Here is a 24,900-nt window from a genome sequence, read left to right as displayed (position 1 = left end):
GAGGACCCCGGGGGGGTGAAGCAAGTAGGGTTTGTGAGTGAAAACTCCTGAGTCAGAGCGGCGGCGAGTCCCGGCACTGGGCAGGCAGTACCGTATCGAGTCCGGACACAGACCGAGCCACAGACCGAGCGGGCGGTACAGCAGCGAACCTGGGCACCGGGCGGTAGAGCGGTTACAACATGATTACCTCGGCCGGTGAGTAAGGCTGCTCGAGTTCGCCCCTTCTCCCCGGCTGAGCCTGAAGATGCTGCCGGCTGGTCTGAGATCTGTGTGATCTTTAATAGAATAAGAGAAGGCTAGAAATTCTCAGCAGCATTCTCTTATCATCTGGAGAGCTACACACACACACACACACACACACAATAGGTTGATGTGTTGTATCTTGTGAACTGGTCATTGTTGCTTTGTGCGCTTAATAGCCTGCGCCCGCAGAGGCCTAGAGAACCTCACTTTGGCTCGTTTAGAGGTGTTAAATATTCGCTAGTAGTTGCCTGGGACTCAGCAGCTGAGTCATTGAATGAATGAGGCCTGAGAGCGGGCTTCGCACCCGGGGCCGCACGTCAGTGCAACAGGAAGGGATTCACTTCTGGGAGAATGTGTGGCTAGCTAGAGTGCACGATGTGTCTCAATCAAGAGCCGTGTCATATGTTGACGAAAGAGTCCAGGGCAGAGTTATATTTGTTTTCATATGATCGGTAACTCAGGAAAAAAGTGAACAAGTTACTCATGAATCTGAGGCTTATAAGGCATTGGTCAGACCACATTTGGAGTGTTGTGAGCAGTTTTGGGCCCCATATCTAAGGAAGGATGTACTAGCATTTCAGAAAGTCCAGAGGATGCTTATGAGAATAATCCCGGGAACGAAAGGTTAACGCATGAAGAATGTTTCATGGCTCTGCGCTTGTACCCGTTGGAGTTCGGATGAGTGAGGGGGGTAGAAACCGACCCAATATTGAAATACCTGGATAGAGTAGTTGTGGGGACGATGTTTCCAATTCTGGGCGAAACTAGGACTAGAGGACTCAGACTCAAAATAGAAAAGGACGTCCCTTTACACAGAAGAGGTGAATCTACAGAATTCATGGCCACAAACGGACAAATCATTTGGTATATTTAAAGCGGAGATGGATGGGTTCTTGATTAGTAAGAGTGTCAGAGGTTACCGGGAGAAGGTGGCGTGCGAAACCTCACTCTCCTCAACTCTGAATTGATTTTACTTTCAAGGACTCAACAGTTCATGTTCCCAGCTTTCTTTGTTTATTTTTATTTGTTCAGGTTGTATTCTTTCGAACAATCGTTTGTTTTTCAATCTTCGTGTGTATTTTTCATTATTTTATTTCTCAGTTCTGCTGTGAATGCCCACAAGAAAATTAGTCTCGAGGTAGCATATGTGCTTCGATAATAAATTTACTTTGAACTTTGGAATGGGGTTGAGAGGGGCGGCTCAGTTGCCCAACGATTAGTGTGACACTTTACAGCGCAAGGGATTGGATGATTGGTGTTGAATTACTGCACGTGACTAAGGAGTTTGTGCATCTTGTGACTGTGTGGGTTTCCTCTGGGTGCTCCACTTTCCTAAGAGGTGTGCAGGAGTGATGTATCTAATTATTGTCCGTGGTCAGTATTGAATTTGTGTTGCGCATCCTCACTCTGCGGTAAGGTAATTTGTCACCTGTGCCCAAACACTTGGCCTCCACCGCCATCTGTGGCAATGAATTCCAAAGGTTCATTAAAATAATTCCAGATTCACCAGCGTCTGGTTAAATAAATCCTTCCTTATCACTGTTCTAAACCTTGTATTCTGAGGCTGTGCCTTCTGGTTGTAGACTTCCTTACTGTAGGCGAACCCTCTCCACATCCACTCTTACCTAGTCCTTTCAATATTCCATAGGCTTCAGTGAAATTCCCCCCTCATTCTTTTAAACTCCAGTGAGTACAGGACCACAGCCATCAAATGTTCCTCATATATTAACCCTTCCATTCCTGGGATCATTCTTGTGAACCTTCTTTGGACCTTCTCCAATGCCAGCACATCTTTCCTTAGATAAGGGGCCCAAAACTGTTCACAATAAACACTCCCAACATTCCAAGGATGTTGGCTGGATTGGAGAGCATGCCTTATGAGAATAGTTTGAGTGAACTCAGCCTTTTCTCCTTGAAGCGATGGAAGATGAGAAGTGTCTTGATAGAGGTGTATAAGATGATGAGAACCATTGATCATGTGAATAGTCAGAGGCTTTTTCCCCAGGGCTGAAATGGCTAATGTGAGGAGGCATAGTTTTAAGGTGCTTGGAAGTAGGTACAAGAGGGATGTCAGAGGTAAGTTTTTCACACAAAGTAGTGAGTGCATGGAATGGGCTGCCAGCGAAGGTGGTAGAGGCAGATACGATAGGGTCTTTTAAGAGACTCTGAGATTGGTACATGGAGCTTAGAAAAATAGAGGGCTACGTGGTAGGGTAATTCTAGGCATCTTCTAGAGTAGGTTACATGGTTGGCACAACATTGTGGGCTGAAGGGCCCAAGGAAAAAGAGAGATATCTACAATAAATATAGGCAGCATGAAGTAAATGAGGTGCTCGAGGAATATAAAGAATGTAAGAAGAATCTTAAGAAATAAATTAGAAAAGCTAAAAGAAGATACGAGGTTGCTTTGGCAAGTAAGGTGAAAATAAATCCGAAGGGTTTCTACAGTTATATTAATAGTAAAAGGATAGTGAGGGATAAAATTGGTCCCTTAGAGCAGGGGTGTCAAACTCATTTTAGGTCACGGGCTGGATTGAGCAAAATGCAGCTTCATGCGGGCCGGATCAGTCGGACGCGTGCGAACACAGCTTTCGTTGCCTCCGTTTTTTCAGCCTGCTCTCATGTGTCTCAGTCTCTGCTATAACTACAAAATGTTTCACTTTACAAATTCCGTTTCTTATGAAGAAGACTGCCGAATAAACACTAAAAACCCTGAAACCTGGTACCTGAATAAACTCAGCATTAGCCATATCATACACCATAGGCGCTTCAATTACTGGGGCCAGCTTTAATAGTAATTAGATATTATCTCGCGGGCCAAAGATAATTCCACCGCGGGCCTTGAGTTTGACATATATGCCTTAGAGAATCAGAATGAACAGCTATGTGTGGAGCCGAAAGAGATGGGGGAAATTTTGAACAATTTATTTTCTTCGGTATTCACTAAGGTGAAGGGTATTGAATTGTGTAAGGTAAGGGAAGCAAGTAAGGAAGTTATGGAAACTATGATGATTAAAGAGGAGGAAGTACTGGCGCTTTTAAGGAATATAAAAGTGGATAAATCTCTGGGCCCTGACAGGATATTCCCTAGGACCTTGAGGGAGGTTATTGTAGAAATAGCAGGGGCTCTGACAGAAATATTTCAAATGTCATTAGAAACGGGGATGGTGCCAGATGATTGGAGTATTGCTCATGTGGTTCCATTGTTTAAAAAGGGTTCTAAGAGTAAACCTAGCAATTATAGGCCTGTCAGTTTGATGTCAGTGGTTGGTAAATTAATGGAAAGTATTCTTAGAGATGATATATATAATTATCTGGATAGACAGGGTCTGATTAGGAACAGTCAACATGGATTTGTGCGTGGAAGGTCATGTTTGACAAATCTTATTGAATTTTTTGAAGAGGTTACGAGGAAAGTTGATGAGGGTAAAGCAGTGGATGTTGTCTATATGGACTTCAGTAATGCCTTTGACAAGGTTCCACACGGAAGGTTAGTTAGGAAGGTCCAATCATTAGGTATTAATATTGAAGTAGTAAAATGGATTCAACAGTGGCTAGATGGGAGATGCCAGAGAGTAGTGGTGGATAACTGTTTGTCAGGTTGGAGGCCGGTGACTAGTGGTGTGGCTCAGGGATCTGTACTGGGTCCAATGTTGTTTGTCATGTACATTAATGATCTGGATGATGGGGTGGTAAATTAGATTAGTAAGTATGCAGATGATACTAAGGTAGGTGGTGTTGTGGATAATGAAGTAGGTTTTCAAAGTTTGCAGAGAGATTTAGGCCAGTTAGAAGAGTGGGCTGAACGATGGCAGATGGAGTTTAATGCTGATAAGTGTGAGGTGCTACATTTTGATAGGAATAATCCAAATAGGACATACATGGTAAATGGTAGGGCATTGAGGACTGCAGTAGAACAGAGTGATCTAGGAATAATGGTGCATAGTTCCCTGAAGGTGGAATCTTGTGGATAGGGTGGTGAAGAAAGCTTTTGGTATGTTGGCCTTTATAAATCACAGGATTGAGTACAGGAGTTGGGATGTAATGTTAAAATTGTACAAGGCATCGGTGAGGCCGAATTTGGAGTATTATGTACAGTTCTGGTCACCGAATTATAGGAAAGATGTCAACAAAATAGATGGAGTACGGAGAAGATTTACTAGAATGTTACCTGGGTTTCAGCACCCAAGTTCCAGGGAAAGATTGAACACATTAGGTCTTTATTCTTTGGAGCGTAGAAGGTTGGGGGGGGGGACTTGATAAAGTTATTTAAAATTATGAGGGGGATAGATAGAGTTGACGTGGATAGGCTTTTTCCTTTGAAAGTAGGGGAGATTCAAACAAGAGGACATGAGTTGAGAGTTAGGGGGCAAAAGTTTAAGGGTAACACAAGGGCGAATTTCTTTATTCAGAGGTGTGGTAGTTGTGTGGAATGAGCTTCCAGTAGAAGTGGTAGAGGCAGGTTTGGTATTGTCATTTAAAGTAAAATTGGATAGGTATATGGACAGGAAAGGAAGGACTAGAAAGGCCGAGATGGCCTGTTTCTGTGCTGTAATTGTTATATGGTTATAAGGGCCTGTAATGTGCTGTAGTTTTTCTGTGTTAATAGTCCTGATCTTTATAGAAGATGACACAGACTTTGAAGGGTGAGTTGTCTAGTCTTGATGTTACTGTGTGAGTAAGGTGATGGTATTTTGGTTTTTTTTGTCCAGAGTTGCTGAGAAAACAAGATATAATAGAAGGAAACTGAAGATTTTGCTGTTCTCAAAAATACTAGCTTTGACTTGGAAGAAGTTCATTATGCATGATTTTATGCTGGATAGGTGGTTTGATTAGAATTCTTGTTGAGTCATAGAAATTGATGCCTTAGAAGGAAACCATTCAGTCCATCGTATTCACGTTGGCTAAAAGTGGGCCCGATCCCACTTCGCAGCTCCTGGTTCATAGTCTTGTAGGTTATGATTCTTCAAGCTGTCATTCAAGTAGTGATGATTTCTTTCACCATCTTTTCAGGCATTGAGTTCCAGGCTGATTGAACAACACTCTGGTTATTGGACTGAAAGCAGATAGCAGGACCGAACAGATTGTTCTTGGGCCTCAGCTATTTGCAATTTTTGTCAACAATTTGGCTGAGGGGACCAAATGTGATTTTTCCAAATTCGCTGTTGATATTAACCCGTGGAATTATTAATGCAGAAGTGTGTGTAAAGAGCATCAAGGTGATATGGGCAGGATCTGTGAGAATGTGGCAAATGGAATACAATGTGGAGGAATACGAGGTCATTAATTTTGATGTACCATGGATTCCAGTTAACAGTAGCCAAAGTTTCATAGAAATAGCTGAAAAGGTATAAGAAAAAGGCAAACTACTGTTTAACTGAGTAGCGAATTATGTAGTTAAATGAAATACAGAACAAATTGGAACACTGTCAATACTATTACAGTACTATACAACTGTTATCGACAGAGGAATGTATTGTGTGTACGCTGCTGTGTAGGGGGTGTCCAGGGAGGAGAAGGAGTTGTCCTGCCCATTCTGGGGTAGCTCACTCACCCTTGCTTCCCACCAGACACTCAGCTCTCATCTGTGGCTCCCAAGTAGTTGTTTGTATGTGACAGTGGCCATAATCTGGTGCACCTTATCAGCAGTCAGGCTAAATCAGGTGAGGAATCATACCCCAGTAAAGTATGTCAGCTCTGGCAGACTGGATGGATAAAATGAATAGTGAGATCCAATGGCCAAGAAGTTGGTTCTGCAGCACTTTGAGGAGAATGAAGACATGATAAGGCATAAAAGTAGTCATGGCTATCCACTGTAACAAAGGAAACCACTGGATCCAGATTTCTGAGGTCAGAAGAGTGGAACTGTCCCAGTGTAATGGCTTTTCCACTTCATAAACTTCTGCACAGGTTTCAGTATTATCGTGAGATATGACAGACAACCAACATGCTGCTGTGTTCTTTTGTTTGACTGTAAATGAACAAAATTAGCGCTGACACTTAAAGCAAATAATGGATTACTTTCATACAACGCTTTTAGAATCCAAATCAAGTTGTTTCGTGGCAGCAATACATTGCAATAGATGATAATAAAAACTCAAAGAAGTATATATAAAAAAAATTAAGTAAGTAGTGCAAAACAAGAGAGAAATATAATGAAGTAATGTTCATGAGTTCATTTGTCCATTTAGAAGTCTGATGCTGGAAGGGAAGAAGCCTGAAGTATTGAGTGTGTGAATTCAGGCTCCTGTATTTCCCACTTGATGGTAGCAATGAAAAGAGAGCATGTCCTATGTGATTGGGGGTCTTTGATGGATGCTGCCTATTTGAGGCATCACCTTTTAAAGGTGTCCTCAGTGCTGGGAAAGCGATTGCCCATGATGGCGTTGGCAGAATTTACACTTTCTGCAGCTTTTTCCGATCCTGTGCCATGGTCCCTCCTTACCAGATGATGATGCAACCAGTTAGAATGCTCTCCACTGTCCATCTCTAGAAATTTGTGAGAATCTTTAGTGACATATCAAGTCTCTTCAAACTGCTAATGAAATATAGCTGCTGTTGTGCCTTCTTTGTAATTGCATCAACATGTTGGGCCCAAGATAGATCTTCAGAAATGATGACACTCAGGAACTTGAAACTGTTTACTCTTTCCACTGCTTATCCCTCATTGGGAACTGGTGTGTGTTCCTTTGACTTCCACTTCCTGAAGTTGACAGCAGTTCCTTGATCTTACTGATGCTGAGTGCAAGGTTCTTGTTGTGGCACCAATTGACCAGCTGATCTATGTTGTTCCTGTACACCACCTTGTCACTGTTAGAAAGTATTCTGAAGTTAAATGAATATGGCAGATATTAATTCAAACAAGAATCAGGCTTCAGTTCTTATTGTGAATGTAAGTAAGTTCAGGAAGCTTGCAATTAGCTTTCAGTTTTTTATGTAAATTGCAAGCAGTAAATTGAAGTTAAAAGCACAATCTGCTCCATAGACTACGAGATTGCATTTGCAAGACCCAAGCGTTAAAACAATGAGGTTGTGTTAATTGGCTTACATCAAACCAGGCAACGTGGCTAAGTTATTTGCACCATAGTGAACAAGAGAAAATCTGCAGATGCTGGAAATCCAAGCAACACACACATAATGCTGGAGGAACTCAGCAGGCCAGGCAGCATTGATGAAGAAAAAAAGTCGAGTCAATGTTTCGGGCTGAGACCCTTCAGCAGGACTGGTGAAAAAAAGATGAGTAGATTTAAAAGGTGGTGTATGGGAGAGAGAAACACAAGGTGATAGGTGAAACCGGTAGGGGGAGGGACAAAGTAAAGAGCTGGGAAGTTGATTGGGTAAAAGGATACAGGGCTGGAGAAGGGGGAGTCTGATAGGAGAGGACAGAAGGCCATGAAAGAAAGAAGGGGGGGGGGGGAGCAGCAGAGGGAGGTGATGGGCAGGCAAAGAGATAGGTGAGAGAAGGAAAAGGGGATGGGGAATGGTGAAGGAAGAGGGTTATTACTGGAAGTTTGAGAAATCAATGTTCATGCTATCAGGTTGGAGGCTACACAGATGGAATATAAGGTGTTCCTCCAACCTGAGCGTAGCTTCATCGCGACATGGATTGACATATCAGAATGGGAAGTTGAATTAAAATGGGTGGTCACTGGGAAGTCCTGCTTCTTCTGGTGGATAGAGCTTAGGTGCTTCTCTGAGGCCACACTCAGGTTAGAGGAATAACACCTTGATTTCGTCTGGGTAACCTCCAAGCTGATGCATGAACATCAATTTCTCGAACTTCCGGTAATGCCCCCCCTACCCTTTTACCATTTTCCATCTCCTTTTTCTCCCTCACCTTAACTCTTCACCTCCCCATCGCCTCCCTCTGGTGCTCCCACCCCCCTTTTATTTTTTCATGGCCTTCTGCCCTCTCCTATCAGACTCCCCCCTTCTCCAGCCCTGTATCCTTTTACCCAATCGTTTTTTTTCTCCAGTGCTGCCAAAGGGTCTCAGCCCGAAACTTCGGCTGCACTTTTTTCCAGAGATGCTGCTTGGTCTGCGGAGTTCCTCCTGCATCTTGTGTGTATTGCTCCATTGTGACTTTAGTGCAGGCTGGCAGACCAGATGCATATTGTCACTTAGCATATCAAACATGATCACAGGTTAGGCAGTCAATAGTTTTGTGTACTCAGAGATAGCCCTGACAACATTAATTTTGAGTGTCTGGCTCTCTGTTGTCAAAATGTTTTAGAATATTTGTGATAATTCATTTCTCACAATGGCATTTAGACTTTCAGAAGTATCTTATCAATTACAATGTGCTTCCACTATGTATCTCAAATGAATCATTTGTCAACCCCAAGTATTGAAGGAAACAATGTCATTGTAACTATTAAAATTAAATGGAATCACCTGCTGTTACCTTTGATTTTAAGGACATAAAATTGTGAATTTTTGTGTTTGTGAGTAAAAGAATGTTTCCATGAGAATGCCTGCTTGTGCTGAATACAGACTTCTCTATCACCAACTTCAGAGTTTCGCTGGTGACTTTGATCACAGTTACGACAGTCACCATCTGATATTCTGCCAACAACAGCTGCGTTGTCAGCATATTTATAGATGGCATTTGAGCTGTGCCTAGCTACACAGTCGTGGGTGTAGAGAGAGTAGAGTAGTGGGCTTAACACGCATCCTTGGGGTTCACCAGTGTTGTCAGTGAGGTGGTGTTATTTCTGAACTGCACTGACTGGTTTCCAGTGAGGAAGTCAAAGATCCAGTTGACTGGAGGTATGGAAGCCCAGGTTTTGGAGCTTGTAGATTAGAACTGAGGGTATGATTGTGTTGAACACTGAGTTGGAATCAATAAACATCAGTCTGATATAGATATTGTTATTGTCCAGTTGATGCAAGGGTGAGTGGAAAGTCAGTGAGATTGCATCCGATGTTGATCTATTGTGGGCGATAAGCAAATTGCAGGTCTTTGCTTAAGCAAGAATTGGTTCTAGCCATGAAGATTCAAAGCACTTCATTACAGTTTTGTGTGCAACTGGGTGACTGTCATTGAGGCAGCTCACCCTGTGCTTCTTGGACACTGGTATGATTGTCATCCTTTTGAAGCTGGAGGGAACCTCTAAATGCAGCAGTGGGAGATTGAAGATACACTTGAACACTCCCACCAGTTGATTGACACAGGTTTTCAGTGCTCTACCAGGTATGCCATCAGGACCTGACACTTTGTGAGAGGGTTCACTCTCTTGAACAACGTTCTGACATTGGCCTCTGAGACAGAGATCACAGGATTACCAGATGCTGCCGGGATTTGCAGACGTATAGTTTTATCCTCGCTTTCAAAATGTGCATGAAAAGCACTGAGCTCATCTAGAAGTGAAGCATCACAACCATTCATGATGTTAGGTTTCACTTTGTAGGAAATAATGGCCATCTGTCAGTCAGTCATACCTAGACAATTTGTATAGTTCTGAGTCACTGGTCTTGATTGCCACAGATTTAGCCCTTAGCAAACTGAATCTCCTAGTTCAAACATGGCTTTTGGCTTTTACTTAAAGTAGAATATAGTTCAAATTGTTCAAAGATGAAATGATCACAAGGAAGTAAACTGAGACAACTTAAGTGATTGAAACTTTTGAAGATGGAGTTAATGTAGCACACAGGAGGAATTTGGTACTACCTGTGTAGTGTGTGTAGTATGTGCCTGCAAGTTTTTCATTCTAACTCACTGTACTTGAGCATATGACACTAAACTTGGCATGAAAAGTTGTGTGAACTAAGAAATGCAAACTAATTCAAATTTTGCTAAGAGATGTGGATGTTAGTATATTAAATGGATAATTAGTAAAAGATTGGAGTGTGAACGATTCTAAAGAAACATGAGTGTGCTATCCAGTCTTTTGAGCATGTTCTGTTCATATGTTGGATGATTGCTGATCTGTTCCTCAAATCTGCTTATCTATTTTTGATCCACATTACTTGATACCCAGTCTTTGCAAACAAATCTTAGATCAGTCTTTTCAGTCAGAAAATTAACCTAGCCTTTAAGTGGAGTGATATCTTTTAAATGTAGAAGATTTTTGATTTTGTTCCTGAATGTTTAAGGTCTAGTTATTTGTACAGTACTTGATTTATTTTGAATTCTTCCATAAAAGTAGTTTTCTATGATTAAAAACAAATCTTTACTGACATTTTAACATCTATTCTTAGTTGTTATCACACTGAAGGAGAATGTTAATCTCATTTTCTACTTTTTTCCCTGTCCTTAGTTACCACAAACCCATCAACTCCCCTTTGATTCTTTTACCAACCAATATAACATCATGACCTTTCAGTTTAAGAGAAAATTGGAGCAGTCTGCAGAAACCCATGTGGTCATGGGGAGACTTGCTTGGAACCACAAGCAATGGTCTTCATACCTACCTGTAGTGTATTACCAACCACACTTTTTTAGCAAATCTTTTGTGTGTGTTTATATCACATTTTTCTTTCTCCCTTTACTTGATTAACCTGTCAATCTTACATTGATGTTGTGATAGTTCATTCCCTTGACAGCCCTGGTGTCACTCTATTAAAGATATTTCTTTAGTCCAGTGCATCCTTCCACAGCCTCTCTACAACTTAAAATTACTTTCTCCTATTCCCAAATCCGATGAAGCGTCTTCAACTCTGTTCCTTTCGATTGTTGCTTGATACGTTGAGCATTTCCAGCTTTTCTTTTGATTTCCAGAATCTGTCTTTGATTTATCATTTTCTACCTGGATAATCATTGAACAACACTGTCCCTTGTTTTTAATGATTTGCTAGAGTTAACTAATATATTTTATGCTAATGTTCCATCCATAATTGTATTTTATAGCTGGAATCATTTCACTTCTGGATGAAAAAGAGCCACAGCTCAAGGTAAGTGCTTCATCTGCAGAGAAACAATTTACAAAAGTTGAAGAATTTTCTTTGTTTGGGAAACATTTTAGGGAGTATTTTGATTAAAGCCCCAATATTTTTAAGTGTCATCTGATTTTTGCAAATTATTTCAGTGTGAAATGAATGTGTATATCTTGGGAATTAAACCTCCGATACTCTAATCACAACACTGGTGAAATAACTAACCTGAATTCTAAATGTTAAATTTAGGGCAGCTTTTTGATTGTAATTATCAATGCAACTAGTCAGGTAGGATCTGTAGATGATAATGAGCAGTTGGATTTTTCAGTGGAGACCATTCATCAGGATGCGATCCATTGGGACCTCGTCTTGATGAATGATCTTTGGCCCAAAACATTAAACATTGACTGTTCATTTTCCTCCATGGATGCCTGGCATGCTGAGTTTTTCCAGCTTTCTTTTTATTGTGTTGATCCAGATTTTTAGCCTCTGCATTGTCTCTTGTGTTATTTTGGTTCCGCTTTAGTGTCTCTTCATTACCATGAATATTGAGTTTTATTGGTTACTGCTTTGATATCATTCTGAGGCATAAGAGTTTTTAAGGTGTGAATGAGAAAGATCTGCAGCTTCTTTTGTACTCTCATTTAAAGAAAGGGCATACAATCCACACTGTTTAGGTATCAAAATATACCTGGTTAGACATCAAAATATATTCTGTGCCTTTATATTTTTTTTGCTCTCTGTTCCAGGAGTTTGCTCTGCACAAGCTGAACTCTGTTGTCAATGACTTCTGGGCTGAAATTTCAGAATCAGTGGTTAAAATGTAAGGCATTTGTTTTTTGAATATTTTTCCTAGCAAATATCTCTCTGACTTGTTATGGTAATAAAAATTGATAAACTTATGTAATTCACCAGTGGAGCTTTTGTATTCAAGATCATTTTGTATTTCTGTACCTTGTTTTTGTATGCTTATGCATAATTTCTTGTGGTTTGATAGTTATAGAATGGCATGGTATCTTTGTATTCCAGTTGGTTGTGTCATTTCTAAAAAGGGTATCTGCACATTTTCTGTAATGTGGATGAAATATTCAATTCGCTTGGTTCATAAATGTAGTAGTACATAAACAATCAAATGATAATTACTATTTTAATATGTGTCTGTGGATGCTAACTCCCATCCTCTGCACTTCAGGAATTAGAGGCAGCATTTTAAGTTTTCTTTCACTCCTGTGCACTTGGACACTGGTTACATTGTCATAGTCATTAAGACATGTCCATTTTACAGCTGTTACCTTTAAACCAGAAGAATGAAAGCTACTTTAATGCAAATAAGTTATAGATGTTTAGACAACTGTTTCCAAAGGATTAGCCACATTACAATGTGACTATCGTGCAAATTGTTGGTTCCATTATTCACAAATAAATGAAGATTAAAGATACTGATTTGCGTTACCCATATCTAGGCAAAATTTATAATCAAAGTCTAAATATTCATCTTAAACAATGTGCTCATTTTTAGTGAGGAACTATATGAAGATGAGACATTCCGGAGTCGGGAGTTTGCTGCTTTGGTGGCGTCTAAAGTTTTTTATCATCTTGGAGCCTTTGAAGAATCGTTGAATTATGCACTTGGAGCTGGGGACCTCTTCAATGTCAATGATGAATCAGAATATGTAGAAACTATTATAGGTTAGCAGTATTCTAATTTCTGTTCCTTGAATGTGAATTTTGTGAAGCATGTTAAACACTGATAATGTGGCACTAAAGGATCTTTGAGCTCATGTATCACCTGTTGATGTTTTAATATTTTGTGGAAATTTAATTTTGAAAAGTATAAAATTACTTCTGTACTGTCTGATAAACTGTTCTCAGACTTCCAGTCGGGTACAGGTATCAATTATAACTGGCATTTTGATGACATCTTCGTAACGGATGGCAGTGTTTGTCATCAAAATGTTGTTTATAATCAATACCTGTATCTGGCTAGAAGCTCAAGAAGAGTTTATTTGTCTTGTATGCAGGGAAAGCACTAGGTCCTTTTTCAAATTGCTGTCTGATTTCTAATCTTGCAACTCTTATTTTTTTGGAATTGCATAAATTTTCTGATTTCTAATGATAGAACATAGTGCAATCAAGAAGAGAGCTTTAGGATTTCCATTAAGTGGCAGTGAAGGAATGCTGATATATTTCCAAATCAAGATGATGTATGATTTGGAGAAGTTGCAGAGGATGGCATTCCCATGTGCCCACTGCTCTTTTTGTTGCTGGCAGAGGCTGTGGTTTAGTGAACTGTACTCAGTGCTTTATAGAAGTACAGTTCAGATGGCACACACTTGTAACCATGTCATGCTGTTGGTGGAGGTAGTGAAGACTGAGTTAATTGGATGCTGATTAAATGGATTGCTTTGTTTTGGATTGCATCAAGCTTCTTGAATGCTTTTCTTGGCATGTGGAGATTATTCTATCATATTCCAGACTTGTGGCTTATAGATGGTGGAAAGGCTTTGGGATGTTAAGTACAATGTTAGACTAATAAAGCTGGAGTAATTCTATTTGGAGCTTACTTATTAGATTGAGGGGATTTGATGGAGGTGTACAAACAAATGACTGTTTTAGATGGAAGGAATAGAAAGAATCTGTTCCCAATAGCAGATGTTTCAGCTGTGGGGCAAAAGGTGCAGGGGTGCATGAGGAATAACTGTTTGCAGCTTAGCATGGTTTTAAGCTGAAATTCACTGGTTGTACAAGTGTCAGAAATGATTAGCCAGTGCCTCCAAAAGGTAATTATTTTAGCATGATACCTATGGAATCGTTTCAGTACACATACAAGGAAAGATTTAGAACTCCAGTGCCTTGAGGCAACACAATGAGTAGTCATAACTTTGTTCATATGAAAAAGGTTTACAAAAGTTTGTAAATGTTTGTATTTTTTTTGTAGCTAAATGTATTGATCACTATACAAAACTTCGAGTTGAAAATAGAGAAACACCCGATGGTGAGGAGAAACCTATTGACCCTCGATTAGAAGGTATTGTTAATAAGATGTTCCAGCGGTGCTTTGATGACCACAAATACAAACAAGCTATTGGCATTGCTTTGGAGACTAGGAGGCTTGATGTCTTTGAAAAAGTGATTCTTGAATCTGTAAGTATTTCTATTGTTAATGTTTATGAAAGTACTGCATTTTTTCTGACCCCACTTCTTTTATTATTTTAGTAGTTAATACTGCTGTTTTAGTAAATCTACAATGTGGAAATTTCAAATTAGTGTCACTGAAGAGACGAAGATAAATTGTGTCCTGTGGCTAATTTGTATTTAGTTTCAAGTTCCAGGTAATTGTCATACAACATGTACACAGCTAAATGATATATTGTTCCTCTGGAGCAAAGGTGCAAAACACAGCGCATGCAGTTATGATCCAGCACATACATTCACAAAATAGTATTAGTACAAGTCCCTGAGCAGAATGGCCTGAATGACAGGTTGACGTAAAGTACAAAATGCGTGTTTATGTGAAACAGTATAATGTCACTGGCACTTTTGTAATAAAGCAAGCAGTGGCGTAACTATGTGAAACAGCAGCAATGAAAGATGAAGAGTGACCAGAGCAGGTTGAGAGTGTGCCAGTGAGTTGCAGAATGGTAGGGATGGATGGATGGTGGGTGCAGAGCATTCAGACAAGGTGCATGTGTGTGCTGGGTGGCAACAGGGTGTTAAGCAGTCCAACAGCTTGGGAGAAGAAGCTGTAATCCAGCCTGGCTGATCTGGTTCTGATGCTGCAGTACCTTCTGCTCTTAGCTGCAAATGACAGGATGCCTTTTGGTAAGAACGTCTGTTCATTTAGCAATGTCCATTAGGTATAACATACCAACAAAACAATGTTTGCAGAATGGTGCCATATTTAACTCTTCTATTCTTTCACAGAATGATATCTCTGGGATGCTTGCATACAGTGTGAAAGTGTGCATGTCACTGATGCAGAATAAGCAATTCAGGAATGAAGTCCTTCGTGTTCTGGTCAAGCTGTATATGAATCTGGAAAAACCAGACTTTATTAATGTGTGTCAGGTAATACTATTTTCAAGTGCTTGCCACAAATCCAAGTTAAGGATTTTCAGTAGTGCTTCCATGGGAGCATTTCTACCTGAAGCCAATGTATAACTGCTGGTCAAGCAGCATCTGTTTTAAGCTGAAAAGTTGACTTTATTTTTCTCTCTCCACATATGGCCTGTTGAGTATCTTTTGTATTTTCTTTTCCATTTTAGGTTTTGTTCATCAGTTTTTTTCTAGGCAACTTATCGTTCTTACAAAATTGTTAAACAAATATCAGATGTACTCCACTTTCTCCCCATTCCTATTCACATTTATCTCGGGCTGTGAATAAATGCCAGAAATTAGTTGATCTTGTACCTAACCCTCTCATCTGGCATTTCCCGTAAGCATTTTTTTTCAGGCGAGCAGTTATAATATCTTTTGAAGGCAATTTAAAAATAGTTACTGTATCTCTCCTGTTCTCCCCTGTACTGACTCCCAGGAATTTATTATTGTTTTAGCTGGGGAAAGCAAAAATATAATTAAGTGAATGGGAATATTAAAGGTTCAAAAGAGATGTTTTGATAGATGTTTGATAGATGTTTTGATGTAAGATGTGCAGTTCTCATAAAAAATCTTGTGACTCTTGGGCTATCACTCTGTTAATAACAGAGTTCTACAGCAGTGAATCCCTATTTCAGTGTATTAAGATTTGAAATTGCAAATAATTCATTAAGAAAGCACAGCTATTTGAGCACATGAAGATTTAGATTATCTATGTCAGCTGGTGGTTAGGTTGGACTGTGATTTTAAGATATTTTCCTGATTGCTGTACATTAATTGTGTGATTTTTGGCAAATATGCATTGCAGGTAAGATTCATAGTTGCAAATTTGCAAATATGGTGGATGTAAATTTGTAAATTTTTAATACAATTTTGGAGAAGAATTGTTTAATAAAAACACTTGATTTCATAACTGAAATCTTGAATAAATTGATAGATCTTCCCATAAAACTAATATTAAATCTGGTTTAAATACCAGTGTCCTGCTTGGTGGCGCAATAATATCAGCGCCGGACTTTGGAGTGAAGGTTCCGAGTTCAAATCCAAGTCGGGTTAGCAACTCGGCCTTGTAAAAACAAGAATAGCTTGCTATGGAAACACCATCATGACGGTGTCCCGATAACTCCACTGTTGAGTTAAGTGCTATTCTTCTATTTTTAAATACCAGTAGATGGCAGAATTGGGCTGCCTTGCTGCAGAAATGTCTTCGGCAGTTGCAGAGGGGATTTGCTCTAACTTCTGAAATTTTATTTTTACAGTGTCTCATTTTCCTGGATGACCCCCAAGCAGTTAGTGATATCCTGGAAAAACTTGTGAAGGACGACAACTTGCTGATGGCCTATCAGATCTGTTTTGACTTGTATGAGAGTGCCAGCCAACAATTCTTGTCGAGTGTCATCCAGAACCTTAAGACTGTAGGCACTCCTATTGCTGTTGTACCAGGTTCTACTAATACTGGTACTGTACCAGTTACTGAGAAAGAAAGGTAAAAGCACAGTATTTTCTTGTAGCAAGACTTGTTGATAAATATGCAGTGATTGGTTTTTTAAGAATATAGAGATGCTGATACCGTGACAATCCCTCCTGAATTTCCTTTGACTTCACAAGTGTAGTACTACCATTTTCTGTATTAAATGGCAGTTGCTTGCAGCATTTTCAAATCTGGAAGTACTTTAGCAAACTGTTTAAATTATGTCAAACAGTTCTGTTAACTGTACACTGACAAAACAGCAACACAACATTTAACTTTCTGGGATGTTTTCATACGTAATGTAATATGAGACGGATGATTTTGGATATGAACGTGACAGCAAGAAACTGCTGTGAGAATAGCTACTCAGTGGTGAGTGGCATTTAAAATGATATGTTAAATTTGTGCACTGTGAAAAGGACAGTTAGTGAGATATAAAGAGTATAGGTTGGTCCATTCTTGCAGCGTTACTGAACTGCAGTGTAATTTTGTATAATAGCCTGCCTTTTTATTGCACAGGTAATTTCTGCAGGCAGTTTGGAAGGCACAGGATAAATACATCCCAAAGATGAAGAAGTATTCTAAAGAGCAGATGAGGCAGCTGTGGCTGAAAAGGAAAAGAGAGGGCGTATAATAAAGCAAAAATTAGTGAGGAGTTAGAGGATTGAGAAGCAGAAGGCAACTAATACAGAAAAGGCTGAAGGAACTTGGCAGGTCAGACAGCATCTTTGGAAATGAATAAACAGTTAATGTTTCGAGTTGATGCCCCTCTTCAGGACTGGGAAGGAAGGGGAAGATGCCAGGGTAAAAAGGTTAGGGGGAGTGGAAGGCGGATAGCTAGGAAGTGATATGTGAAGCTAGGTGATAAAAGGCTGGAGAGGAAGGAGGTGACAGGCAGGTGAGAAGAGGTAAGATGCCAGAGTGAGGAATAGAAGAAGAGGGGAGGGGAAGAGAATTTTTTTTAACCAGAAGGAGAAATCGATATTCATGCCATCAGGTTGGAGGCTACCCAGACGGACTATAAGGTGTTGCTCCTCCACCCTGAGGGTGGCCTCATCTTGATGCAAGAAGAGACTGTGGGTTAACATGTCAGAATGGGAGTGGGAATGAGAATTAAACTGTTTGGCCACCAGGAGGTTCCACTTTGCTGGATGGTGCAGAGATGCTCAGCAAAGTAGTCCCCTAAATAACAACGGGGCTCACCAGTGTAGAGGAGGCTGTATCAGGAGCATCGGACATAATAGACAACCCCAGCAGAGTCACAGGTGAAGTGTTGTTTCACCTGGAAGGACTGTTTGGTGCCCTGAATGCAGATGAGGGAAGAGGTGAATAGTGTAGGTGTCGATGAGTAGACAAAGGAATCACGGAGGCAGCAATCCCAGAAAGTGGTCGGGTGAGGACATAAAGATATGTTTGGTGGTAGGATCTGTTTGGAGATGGTGGAAGTTACAGAGGATGATGTGTTGGATGCGTGGGGTGGTGGGTGAGGAGAAGAGGAACTCTATCACCATTAAAGCCAGTGGGAAGGTCGGGTGAGCACAGATGTACGGGAAATGAAGGAAATGCAGGTGAGGGGAGCATCAATAGTGGAGGAAGGGATTAGCACCTTTACAGGAGACAGCGTGAGAAGGGCTATAGTGGAGATAACAGTGGGAATCAGTAGGTTTATAAAAGAGGTCAGGCAACAGTGTGTCTGCAGAGATGGAGACAGAGATTGAGAAAGGGGAGGGAGGTGTCAGAAATGGACCAAGTGAAGTTATGGGCAGAGTGGAAGTTAGAGTGATGAAATTTTGAGCTCAGCATTGTTGCATGAAGCAGCACCAATCATCAGTGTAGCAAGGGAAGAGTTGGTGAGCATCACCGGGGAAGGCTTGAAACATAGACTGCTCTTTGTAGGCAAGGAAGAAGCAGGCATAGCTTGGGCCCAAATGGGTGCCCATGGATACCCCCTGAGCGGGAGGAGCTGAAGGAGAATTTGCTGAGGATGAGGATTAGTTCTGCCAGACTGAGGAGGGTGGTGGTGAAGGGGAAGTTAAGAAGCCATAAGGTGAGAAATATGAAGGTGAGTTAGCCAATATTTTTTTTTTTTTAAAAAAAGGATGTCAGAAGCTTTTTTTCCCAGATGTGCTGTATAAAAAGTAAAAGGGAGGTGTGAGTCAATATTAGACCACTGGATAAGGATGCTGGACAGGTAGTAATGGGGGGCAAAGAAATAGTGGATGTATTTTTTGTCTGTTTTCACTTGTATGCCCAAAATTCAAGAGTGTCAGGGGTAGAAATGAATGTAATTGCTATTACTAAGGAGAAGGTGCTTCGAAACTGAAAGGTGTGAAGAGTGGTAAGTCATCTGGACCAGATGGATATGCCCCAGGGTTCTGAAAGGGGTAGCTGAAGTTATTTTTGGAAGCATTAATAGATCTGCCAAGAATCACTAAGTTCTGGAATGGTTTCAGAAGATTAGAAAATTGCAAATATCACTGCACTCTCTGAGGAGGGAGGTAGGCAGAAATTGTAGGTCATTTAGCCTGACTTAAGTGGTTGGGAAGATAGAGTACATTTTTAAAGACGAGTGGATGATACAGCATGGTTTCCTTAAGGGGAAATCTTGCTTGACAGATCTGTTGGAATTCTTTGAGGAAATAACAGGCAGGATGATTGAGGGAGGGAGTCAGTGGATGTTGTTTACTTGGATTTTCAGAAGGCCTTTGGTAAGGTGTCGCACATGAGGCTGCTTAACAAGATAAGTACCCATGGTATTACAGGAATGATACTAGCATGGATAGACAACTGGCTGACTGGCAGGAGGCAAAGTGTGGGGACAAAGGGCCTTTTCTGGTTGATTGCTGGCGAATAATGAAGTTCCACAAGAGTTGATATTGGACTACTTTTCATATTATATGTCAACAACTTGGATGATGGAATTGATCGCTTTGTGGCCAAGTTTGCAGACTATACAAAAATAGGCAGGGGGTAGGTAGTGTTGAGGAAGGAGGGAATTTGCAGGACTTATTTGAGAGAATGGGCAAAAAAGTGGCAGATGGAATATAGTGCAGAGAAGTGATTAGCCTTGTACTTTGATAGAAGGAATCAAGGTGTAGACTGTTTTCTAAATGGGAGAAATTTCAAAAATCAGGTGCAAAAAGACTTGGGAGTCCTTGTGCAGAATTCCATAAAAGTTAACTTGCAGGTTAAGTCAGTGGTAAGGAAGACAAATGTAATGTTTGCATTCATTTTGAGATGACTAGAATGTAAGAACAAGGATGCGATGCTGAGGCTTTATAAGGCATTGGTCAGATGGCACTTTGGAGTATTGTGGCAGTTTTGGGCCACTTGCATATGGAAAGATGTGCTGGCATTAAAGAGGGTCCAGAGGAAGTTCATGAAAATGATTCGGGGAATGGAAGGGTTAACATATGAGGAGCAGTTGATGGCTCTAGGTCTGTACTCATTGAAACCGATGGAATATTGAAAGGTCGAAACAGAGTGGATGTGGAGAGAATGTTTTCTTAGAGCCAGAGGGCAAAACCTCAGAATACAAGGATATCCCTTTAGAACAGAGATGAAGGGAAACTTCTTTGGCCAAAGGGTGGTGAATATCTGGAATTCATTGCCACAGATGGCTGTGGGGGCCAAGTCTTTGGTTATATTTAAAGTGGAAGTTGATAGGTTTTTGATTAGTAAGAGTGTCAAAGGTTACTATGAGAAAACAGAAGAGTGGGATTCAGAGGGATGATAAATCAATCACAGTGGAATGACAGAGCAGATTTGATAGGCTGAGTGGCTTAATTGTGTTCTTGTGTTTTGTGGTTTAATTCACCTGTGTCCCTGATACGTGCAATGGTAAACTCTAAGATGATATCACTGATATGCTGGAATATGTAACTGAAAAGCCTGTTTTAATACATTTTCTGAATATATTCTCAAAGATGAGAAGGGATCAGATTTGATTTGGTTCATACCACTCTTGCATGTTGTGGAAGCAGACGTAGCTTTAACCAGTGCTCTTAAACTTGAATGCAAATTAGTTATCTTTTAGAATTGCTCTTTTTGTTATGTACTCCTATAGAAGTATAATTGCAGTTCATCAATAATTGAATGTAATGTAACACTAAAGTGAAAACTTGTATGGGTATTATTCGATCTGGAACAACTTATTTTCACTTGTTTTTAGTTCCATGTAGGAAATGAAATTAATATAGTCCAAAGGGAATAACTGAGATGTTAACTCAAGATAATTGGTTTTAAGGATGGATTGTAAGCATAAACTAAGTCAGAAGTTTTAATTAAATAAGTCAGTTGATTCTGTATCATTAATACTTTGAATTTTATCCCTAGTGAATGTATGGAGACAGATGAAAAGTTGGGAAGTTCTCCAACAGCATCCGTGAAAACCACAGAATTGGTGAGAAGACGAGAGTATTTTGTTGCATTTCTTACATTGCTGCCACTTTTCTACACTCCTCTCCTTACCTTTCCACTTCTCCAGATCCCTCTCCATGCCCTTCCACTTCTCCTTGCTTGGGTGAAACACATCCTTTTTCGTTATATTTTCTTTTGGCCATTTTGGGACCTATGGTTTCTCCAAGAAAGACATGAGGATGCTTACATTGACTAATTGGCTGATGACCAAAAGTAACTCTGAATCCTTGAGCAAACAACGAGGAAATCTGCAGATGCTGGAAATTGAAACAACACCACCCACAAAATGCTGGTAGAACACAGCAGGCCAGGCAGCATCTATAGGGAGAAGCGATGTCGACGTTGACTTTGTTTTTTGCTCCTGATGTGAAGAGTGATGCTTGCAGTAATTTTGATCTTTTTTTAAGAGGAGTTTTTTCCGTGTTTTTTTAAATTGGGTATTGGAATATTGTTAGAACTAAAAGACTGTGGAAACTGGTAGGCACAGATCCACTTCCTTTAATCTTAGCTGTTACAAATGGAATTTGATTAGGGAATTAAAGGTACTTGTCATTAATTAAGTCTTTTATTTTAGTCATGACTGCAGTCCAGTAGATTTCTTATGTCATTTAACCTCTATGTTCAATCAATATGTCCACTATTGTGGAAGGAATTAAAGGAAACCAATAATTTGCTTACGAGAGCTAACTGTGAAGTTAATGTAAAATTGCTTGGAACTTTGCATGGTTCAAATAACATTAATTATCTTATTTACTGAATTTGGGAAAAAAAGCTGTAAACATTTTTTGACCAATACAAGGTTCCAGCAGGTGGAATTTTAAGATGTATATTTTGATTTCTAATGGCACTTATGTGGTATTGCAACAGCTTCAATTGCCTTCATTTTTATCAGTCCAGGGGTACAAGGAACAATCTTGACACTTTTTAAAATTAGAATGGCAGAATGCTTTGACTGGGGAATATCTTGATCAGTAATTTAGGGAGGAGTTTAAGTTTGAAACAGTTGCCAATTTATCTTGCTCTATTTCAGCATACAAAGAGTGGAAATATAGATAACTTGATCTTCTGTGGCATAAGAACATCTGAACTTGGAGTCAAATGGCCTGTTCTATGCTATAATTTTTTGGGGGGTGTGTGAAATAGGTAAATGAATGTCCAGAGGCTCTACTGTGAATGTAACCTTGATAATTACATTACTTTCTAATTCTAAAATATTTTTTCTGGAGAATAAATTACGGTTCTTTAAATTTCTTTATAATCCACATGAATAGTGAATGTATAATTTGTGAAATTCAGGTGCATATATCTATATCTATATATAGCGCTTCATAATTGCAAAATATTTGTATTTTACTTTTCAGACTTCGGAGTCCAAAGCCTTGCATGATCAGAACACAAAAATGATAAAAATATTAAGTGGTGAAATGTCTATTGAATTACATTTGCAGTTTTTAATTCTAAATAACAACACAGACCTTATGATATTAAAAAACACAAAGGTAAGTCATTGTCTAAGTTTAATTTTGGAATTTTATAAGTTATTTCTAATGTTACTTAATAAAATGTTTCTCTTTGCCAGGATGCAGTCAGAAACTCAGTTTGTCATACAGCAACGGTGATAGCTAATTCTTTTATGTATTGTGGAACAACAAGTGACAAATTTCTCAGGTAAATGAATAGTACGTTTTCTTTAATTTGTGAAGTAAAAGTAAAGCAAAATAGTTTTTTATAATAATGGCAATATAGAGTGAGTCCTCCGTGTTAAAAGTTAATAGGGAGAATGGAACCTAACACTGAGCTGTAGTCAGTAAGCCGCAACCTTACATAGGTATTGCTATCGTCTAGGTTAGTGGTTGCCTACACGTCGATCGCGATCGACGGGTCGATCTTTGAGACTTACCCAGTTGATCCCGGGGAAAAAAAAGAAAAGAAAAATAAATACACAAAATACTGTTGAGAGATTGTTTCCGGGTTGCGGGGTTTTTGTTCCGTTCTTTCTGCACAGTGCGCATGCACATAGTTCCCCCGTACTACACAGTGTACTTCAGTGGTCCCCAACCACCGGGCCACGAGGAAACAATATGAGTCAGCTGCACCTTTTCTCAGTCCCTGTCATGGCCACTGTTGAACTTGAACCCATGCGAGGTCATCAGTCGCCTAAACGCAGTGACACCCTCATGCCAGTGTTTGCCTCGCACGGCCGGTGGGAACCGCTGATGCTACTGGCCTGGAGCGTGGCCGGCGGGAACCGCCGATGCTACTGGCCCTGGAGCGCGGACAGATGGGTGCCGCCTCTGAACCTGTTCACCACACCGAATATTCGTGGGGAATCTGGTGCTAAAATTTTCGCAGACGACCTAATTCGGGCTCAAGGTTTCGTAAGTATCAGAACAACTACCTCGCTGCGATCTAATGAAACAAACTTTTCTCGGCCGATCGACTCTACAAGGGAGGCGGGTGCGAACCTGTTGCTCTCTTCGCTCGGTCGCTCTCTCCAGACTGTGACTGCTGCGGGCCCGGCACGGGGACCTCCAGCCCTGACCTTGTCCTCTCACCCGACCCACAACCATCCGCACCTGGCCAAGGCATCTGGCGGTGGGCGAGTAGAGGCTGGAGTTCAGGCCAGGAGGCTGTCTGATGAGGCAATGAAGCCCTCAAAACTGCTTCGGTACCCTGAGTCCAAGCACCCTGCACTTAAAGACAAACCTACTGAGTTTTTTCAGCGGAAAAAAACGTGAGCAGCGCAGGACAGCAGCTAAGTGCCGAGAGCCGCGAAAACTAAATTGCTTCGAGTATCACTGTATTCCCATCGTGTTTAACCCCCCCATCAGCCAGTCCGCGGTGCAAAGAAGGATGGGTACCCCTGGTGTTTATGCATTATTTCCACTTCCGGGTTGTGGGGTTTTACTTCTGGTCTTTTCTGCCCCCAGTGCGCATGCATATAACTACCGTAGATTCCGGACTACAGAGCGCACCTGATTATTAGCCGCAGGCTCTAATTTTAGAAATAAAATCAATTTTTTAATTGTAAAGGCCGCACCGGATTTTAGGCCGCACCGCTACTTTTAAATATACATACGTATCGGTAACACAAATTACGTTGCATATACTTTTTTACTGAACAGCACGAACAACATTCCAATATCTCCTAGCGACTGGTAAAAATATATATATTGCAGCCTACCAGGAAAAGTTATTGATCGACTTTAACTTAAAAGCAGCGTTTTCGATCGGGTCTAATCGGGTCTGACGCTTGCGCAATGCGATCGGGTCTAATCGGGTCTGACGCTTGCGCATTGCGATCGGGTCTAATCGGGTCTGACACGCTTGCGCAATGCGATCGGGTCTAATCGGGTCTGACGCTTGCGCAATGCGATCGGGTCTAATCGGGTCTGACGCTTGCGCATTGCGATCGGGTCTAATCGGGTCTGACACGCTTGCGCAATGCGATCGGGTCTAATCGGGTCTGACGCTTGCGCATTGCGATCGGGTCTAATCGGGTCTGACACGCTTGCGCAATGCGATCGGGTCTAATCGGGTCTGACGCGCTTGCGCAATGCGCTCGGGTCTAATCGGGTCTGACGCTTGCGCATTGCGATCGGGTCTAATCGGGTCTGACGCTTGCGCAATGCGCTCGGGTCTAATCGGGTCTGACGCTTGCGCATTGCGATCGGGTCTAATCGGGTCTGACGCGCTCGGGTCTTGCTTCGAGTATTTTCCATGTTGATGAGGGTGAGTACAAATGACTGATTTACAATAATTTAATTGTGAAAGTGCGCTTGATTTATCGTACAATT

At 40.7% G+C, this 24,900-nt stretch overlaps 1 protein-coding gene across 1 annotated transcript in view; it reads left to right on the top strand.

Moving 5' to 3' along the window:
- The window catches only part of psmd1 (proteasome 26S subunit, non-ATPase 1), a 125,151-nt gene continuing 100,251 nt past the window's right edge, over nt 1-24,900 (top strand). The window contains exons 1-10 of the mRNA XM_073041271.1: nt 1-195; nt 11,093-11,136; nt 11,868-11,941; nt 12,638-12,807; nt 14,057-14,262; nt 15,043-15,186; nt 16,473-16,699; nt 21,020-21,086; nt 22,465-22,602; nt 22,683-22,771. Of these exons, the coding sequence (XP_072897372.1) occupies nt 180-195; nt 11,093-11,136; nt 11,868-11,941; nt 12,638-12,807; nt 14,057-14,262; nt 15,043-15,186; nt 16,473-16,699; nt 21,020-21,086; nt 22,465-22,602; nt 22,683-22,771 (1,175 nt within the window). The 5' untranslated portion in view covers nt 1-179. The remainder of the gene's footprint in view (nt 196-11,092; nt 11,137-11,867; nt 11,942-12,637; nt 12,808-14,056; nt 14,263-15,042; nt 15,187-16,472; nt 16,700-21,019; nt 21,087-22,464; nt 22,603-22,682; nt 22,772-24,900) is intronic.

This window comes from Hemitrygon akajei, chromosome 3, assembly GCF_048418815.1.
Source record: "Hemitrygon akajei chromosome 3, sHemAka1.3, whole genome shotgun sequence".
NCBI classification, from domain to species: Eukaryota; Metazoa; Chordata; class Chondrichthyes; order Myliobatiformes; family Dasyatidae; genus Hemitrygon; species Hemitrygon akajei.
The sequence above is the reverse complement of the archived record's forward strand: the minus strand, read 5'-3'. Positions and strand labels throughout refer to the sequence as shown.